The 5,128-nt window shown below is 46.9% G+C and overlaps 1 protein-coding gene across 1 annotated transcript; it reads left to right on the top strand.

Moving 5' to 3' along the window:
- The first annotated feature begins 1,113 nt into the window (after nt 1–1,113).
- Nucleotides 1,114–4,153, top strand: LOC6575392. The gene is made up of 2 exons (XM_002001368.4): nt 1,114–1,488; nt 2,405–4,153. Exons 1-2 carry the CDS (start codon nt 1,114–1,116, stop codon nt 3,737–3,739), a joined length of 1,710 nt encoding a protein of 569 aa, XP_002001404.2. The 3' UTR covers nt 3,740–4,153.
- Nucleotides 4,154–5,128: the final 975 nt, after the last annotated feature.

Below are 5,128 nucleotides of genomic sequence, written 5' to 3'. Positions count from 1 at the left end.
TAGCCTAAAAATAAATTTTAACAAAAATTTAATATCTCAATTGTTTTATGTTTTTATTGCAATTGCTTTTCCTATTAGTCATACTTGGTCACCTAACTGTTTATGCCTGATTGCCTGTAAAAGGCAAAAGAAAGTGAGGCCAAGCTTGGGAAGTACATATTCATATTTAAATTTATAAATACAATATATAATTATTAGAATATATAATTATACAAATAATATTCCAATACTTGAATTAAAGTTTTACAAAATATATTTTTAATTAAAATTATAATAGCTTATGGAGATCTATCTAAGGGACGGATTAAGCCTCAACTAGGCTTTAGGCAATCATAATTTTTTTTTCACGCCTCTTTCCTCCTTTTTCTTTGACTCTCTGGAGCTTTCTGTTTGTAAGAAAATGTTTATTGACTCTTATTTAGCAGGGGCCCCAGGCAAGTCTGCCTAGTTGTTAATCCGGCCCATATCTAACCATGCCCATCTCTCCATCTGTTTATCTCAGACAGACGTCGGCTTCTATGCCAGCCCACGGCTCGGCCATGCAATGCCCAGCGGGCAGCTTTTGTCAGTCACAGCAATCAGCTTTTGTCTGTAATAGTCCAATAGGAGTCGCTCGCTGGCTGCTGGCGGCTGGCCAAACAACTTTTCAGCTGGGCTCAGCTGTCGACTGTGGACCGTGGACTATGGACTGACGGTTGTCCGCTGTCTGCCGTCGTCTTGGCTTTGCATATGATGACAACGATGACGACTTTGAACGAGTGCAAGTTTGTTTTGATTATGAAGGCCACGCTGAGGCAGTCGGAGCAGTCGGGCAAATCGTGATCGTGGCTGGAGTGCGCTGAGCAGTTCGCTATTAAAAATTGGCGCGTGCCGCCGCAGCTTTTCCTAGCATTCGCCTGCCGTGGCAAATGGAAAATGACTTTGAACTTTATTGTTTAGCCGAGTGCGATTGTCGTTTTGTTATGGCTCAGCCGGTTTTTGGCAGCTTTGAATTGATCGCGTAACTTAATTCATAAATGCCCAGTGAAAGAGATCGCGTGAGAGAGGGAGATAGATAGAGAGAGAGAGAGAGAGAGAGAGAAATGGGCGCGAAATTGGAAATAGCAATATCAAATGCTATGCCATTACGGTTTTCCTCGTGGGCCCACTGCAGTGGGAGCGAGCGAGAGGCCTCAAGAAACGGGCAGGTCAACAAATGAAAGACACTCACTTTGGCTCACCTGCACGACGTCGGCGGCGTCGGCCGCCTTCTACAAACAACAACAGCGACTGCGAAATTGCGCCGCTGAGATTGCAGATTGTGTAATAGGAAAAACATTGGAAGCTGTTGTCCTAGTGGCGCCAAACTGTGGTATAAAAGCGCGAGCCGCATTCAAACTGCAGACACTTCCATTGCAGCCGTGCAGCCAACGAGGTCTGCTGCCAAGTAACCCGAGGACTACTTCGAGTCTAAGCCTAAATCCAAGCCAAATGGCCAACAACATTAAGGTGAGTCCAGTGAGCGGAAACAGTGAAGAGACGAGTGGCAAGAGGCAAGTGGCAAGCAGCAAGTGGCAAGTGGCAAGTGCAAGTGCTTTTTATTGTGGACAATAATTGTTAATCTCTTGGTGCTTATTAAGAATGCATTAGTCAAAGAGGCGCTCGCGCGTTGTCGCTTTTGCTATTCTCGCGCAATTTTCCAGCACTTTGCATCAAAGGAGTTTTCCTTTTATGCCCTGTGAGCATTGGAAAACGCAATAGGGTATATTGCAACAGACAATGTGATAGGGGTTTAAAAGTATATACATTCTTGTGTAGGTGCATGAACTGCATAGCTCTTTCCGTCCGTTTCCCTGAATATTCGTTTGTCCGCCAGAATAAATGGATCGATCTCGAGAACTACAAAAGCTAGAGCCTGAAATTTGTAAATATATAATCTTAGACACTCAAAGAATCTTAAGATTCTTATTTTCTTCACATAGATCATCCCATTCCATAGTTATCGATAAATATTGATTAGAATCATTGGGGCTCGAGGAAGTAATTTTGACATGTAGTCTCTCGAAAGTCATTTTAAGACTGTAAAATAATCAAATTTTGGATAGCACTTCCTATTACATAAATGACAGAGTTTTGAAATTTGGGACACACTCCCTATTGGATATCATATTCATGCTCTGAAAAGTTCCTCAAGATCGGACTACTAGAATCCAAGTTCAATGAGTCTATTCCACATAAAGTGAAGCACTAAGAACAACTGGGCCCAATACATACCCTCATATGTGCTATTTATAGTATGTATATGCACACATAATTGTATATGGCATGCCTATGCACGGTATCTGCTAGTCGGACCCACTCGACTCGAACTCTTTTACTTGCTAAAATAATTTTCATGGACTTAAACTAAGCGTCCCTTCCGCAGATGCCGCTATTTGTGGCCGCTGCAATTGTGTGGATTGCCGTGCCGCCGACCACAGGGACAGCGTCGACGAAAGCTTCATCAATGCCAGCTGGAGCCCAGACAGCGCTTTACGGCAGTTATGGCAGCACAGGCGGTGCCAGGCACTACGATAATCGTTGGCGGCCAATGGGCGAGAAGGAGGCCGTGTCATCCATGTCGGCTATGTTGCAGCGCTACGGCTTGCGGTACGATGGGGCGGCGGGCGAGCGCCGTAGCTATAGGAGCGATTCGTCTAGTTTGGGCGGACACGGCGGGGGCGGTGGTGGCGGTGTGGGAGCTGTGCTTAATGGGCTCACAAATCTCTCGGGCCTGGGACACATTAGCAACGGCTATGCCTCAGTGGCGCCCACGCACACCGAAGCCTTGGCAGCCGCCTCGTCAAAACAAGAGATACCAATTTATGAGGAGCAGCACGAGGATGCGGCCGTTGCGGCGCTGGCGGCGTCAGCCAGCGATTACGGCGATGCGGAGGCGGGTCGCAGCGGCCAGCACTCGGCGATTTACAATTTTCCAGCTGCTGGTGCTGAGCATGCGGCTGGCTATCTGCCGGCCTTCAGTGGAGCCGAGCATGGGGCGTGGACGCCCTCATCGGTGGCGCACTACCAGCAGCAGGCGGCGCAGGAGGCGGGCGGCGGCCATTACGCCTACGACAAAATGTCGGTGGGGAATTTTCTGAATTCTGGCTACGACGCATTCCAGCAGCACCATGCCGAGGAGCAGCAGCACCAGCAGCAGCAGCAGCAGCACCAGCAACAGCTGTTGGAGCACGCATCCTATTTCACACCTCACGAGACCGAGAGCGAGCCATCAGCCGGATCGGACTCAGCGGGCAGCGGCCCGGCCGACTACGAGCAGCAATCAGAGGACGATGAGCACGCCGGCAATTTCCTGGCCGACTCCAGTGCTCACGAAGACAGCCACGGCCAGCAGCAGCAGCACCACCATCACGTGGATATCATCAACTATGTGCCGGTGAAGCATGTCAAGACACAGCATGTGCCCGTCGAGAAGCCTGTCAAAATTCCGATCTCCCATGCCGTCATCATACCGATCAAGAAGCCCGTGCCCATCCACATACCCATCACCAAGCAGGTGCAGGTCGCCGTCGAGAAGGAGCTGAAGGTGCCGGTGGAGCGCCTGGTGCCCGTGCCCGTCGAGAAGCACGTGCCCGTGCCCGTGGAGAAGCGTGTGCCCTACACGGTCATCAAGTATCTGCCCATCAAGGTGCCCAAGCCCTTCCCGGTGAAGGTGCCCGTGTTTAAGACAGTGCTGCACAAGGTCAAGAGCTGGTGGTAATACCCATTTCCCGTTACTCCCATTACTCCCTTTCCTCTCCCTCACTCCTCTCTCACTCCGCACTCGACCATTATAATTATGTAATAATTACGTTACTCATACGACCCGTGGCGCGAGGCATTTTGCAAACGCTGTCATGCCGTGGCATTTGGAATGTGTTCGTGCTGCGCTTATCGCTGAGTTGAAATTAATTTTGTTAAGCCAAAATCCTGTGTTGTATACCAATTTTGTGACTCATTTAACATTACAACCATTTGCATTCGTCTGAATGCAGAAATAAGTAAAAATGAGCGAAAAAAATGAGAAAAAAAAAAAAAAACAAAAAATACGCATTAACTCATTTTCATTCGAGGTTTTTTAAGCTGCAATTTAATGCTGCATTTATTATGTATACGTACATTCAGGCAGTCGCACTCACTGTCTCTCTCTCTCTCTGTCTCTCTATGTACTGTATATATATTTATTTAAGTTTTATTTACTTAAATGAAATTGTGTTAAATGAAATGAAATTCATGAAGGCGACGTTGCTGCTGTTGCTGTTGTTGTTTTGTGAAAACTGGCAAATGCTATTTCCAGACCATTAGATCCGCATCTTGGCTCTGGCAGCGGGACATCCTTATGCCTATGGCGCAATTCAAGTAATTTAAGCTAGCAAAAGCTAACGGCACGCAAACTCTAATTAAATTAAGAGCAGCACACCTTTTGTTTGCCGTTGCTACGGCTTGGAATGCACAGAATTTTCTTCTCCGGTCTTATCTATCTGTCGCTAGCTCTCTCTCTCTCTCTCTCTCTCTCTCTCTCTCTATCTATCTCTGTGTCCTTCTTTGTTGCTGCCTTGACCTGCTGTCACTCTGTGCTTTTGCTTGAGCCAAGTGACAGTTGCTTGAACTACTCTAGGTATACACATACATACATACATGCACATATATGTATGCATGTGTATATATAGTTTTATCAACTGCAAGTTCTGTTTGCTTTGGCTTATTTAAAAGGCACATTAACTGTCATTAAATTATTCCTATTTATTCACATTTTATAAGCACACAGGCAGAGACAGACAGACATATATATATATCATTCATCATGCTGCTGTCTTCATCTTCCCACATTCGTGACAATATAAAACTCAATTGCTTGCATGCACTGCGCGTCTTTTGCCGCCATTTTGTACACTCGCACGCACACTTAGGCATTTGCATGGCTTGTTCTGCGTACTCGCTTTGTTGCAATTTCTATATGTATATATGTGTCTGTATGGTGTGTGTGGTCGTCGTTTGCCTTTGCCAGCCGCTTGTCAGTCATGTGCCTGCCTGCCTGGCTGTCTGTCTCTCTGTCTCTCAGTCTGTCTTGCTTACTCTCCCACACTCCCGCCCCTCTTCGCCCTCTGCT

This window comes from Drosophila mojavensis, unplaced genomic scaffold (genome assembly GCF_018153725.1).
Source record: "Drosophila mojavensis isolate 15081-1352.22 unplaced genomic scaffold, ASM1815372v1 contig_231, whole genome shotgun sequence".
Classification (NCBI taxonomy): Eukaryota; Metazoa; Arthropoda; class Insecta; order Diptera; family Drosophilidae; genus Drosophila; species Drosophila mojavensis.
This window is presented reverse-complemented; position numbering and strand designations above follow the sequence as displayed.

What these genes read in the sequence shown, in the direction of transcription:
- LOC6575392 (XM_002001368.4), top strand. Translation starts at nt 1,114, where the DNA reads ATGCTATGCCATTACGGTTTTCCTCGTGGGCCCACTGCAGTGGGAGCG. An exon ending in AAATGGCCAACAACATTAAG is followed by an intron (nt 1,489 to 2,404) that starts GTGAGTCCAGTG and finishes TCCCTTCCGCAG; the next exon opens with ATGCCGCTATTTGTGGCCGC.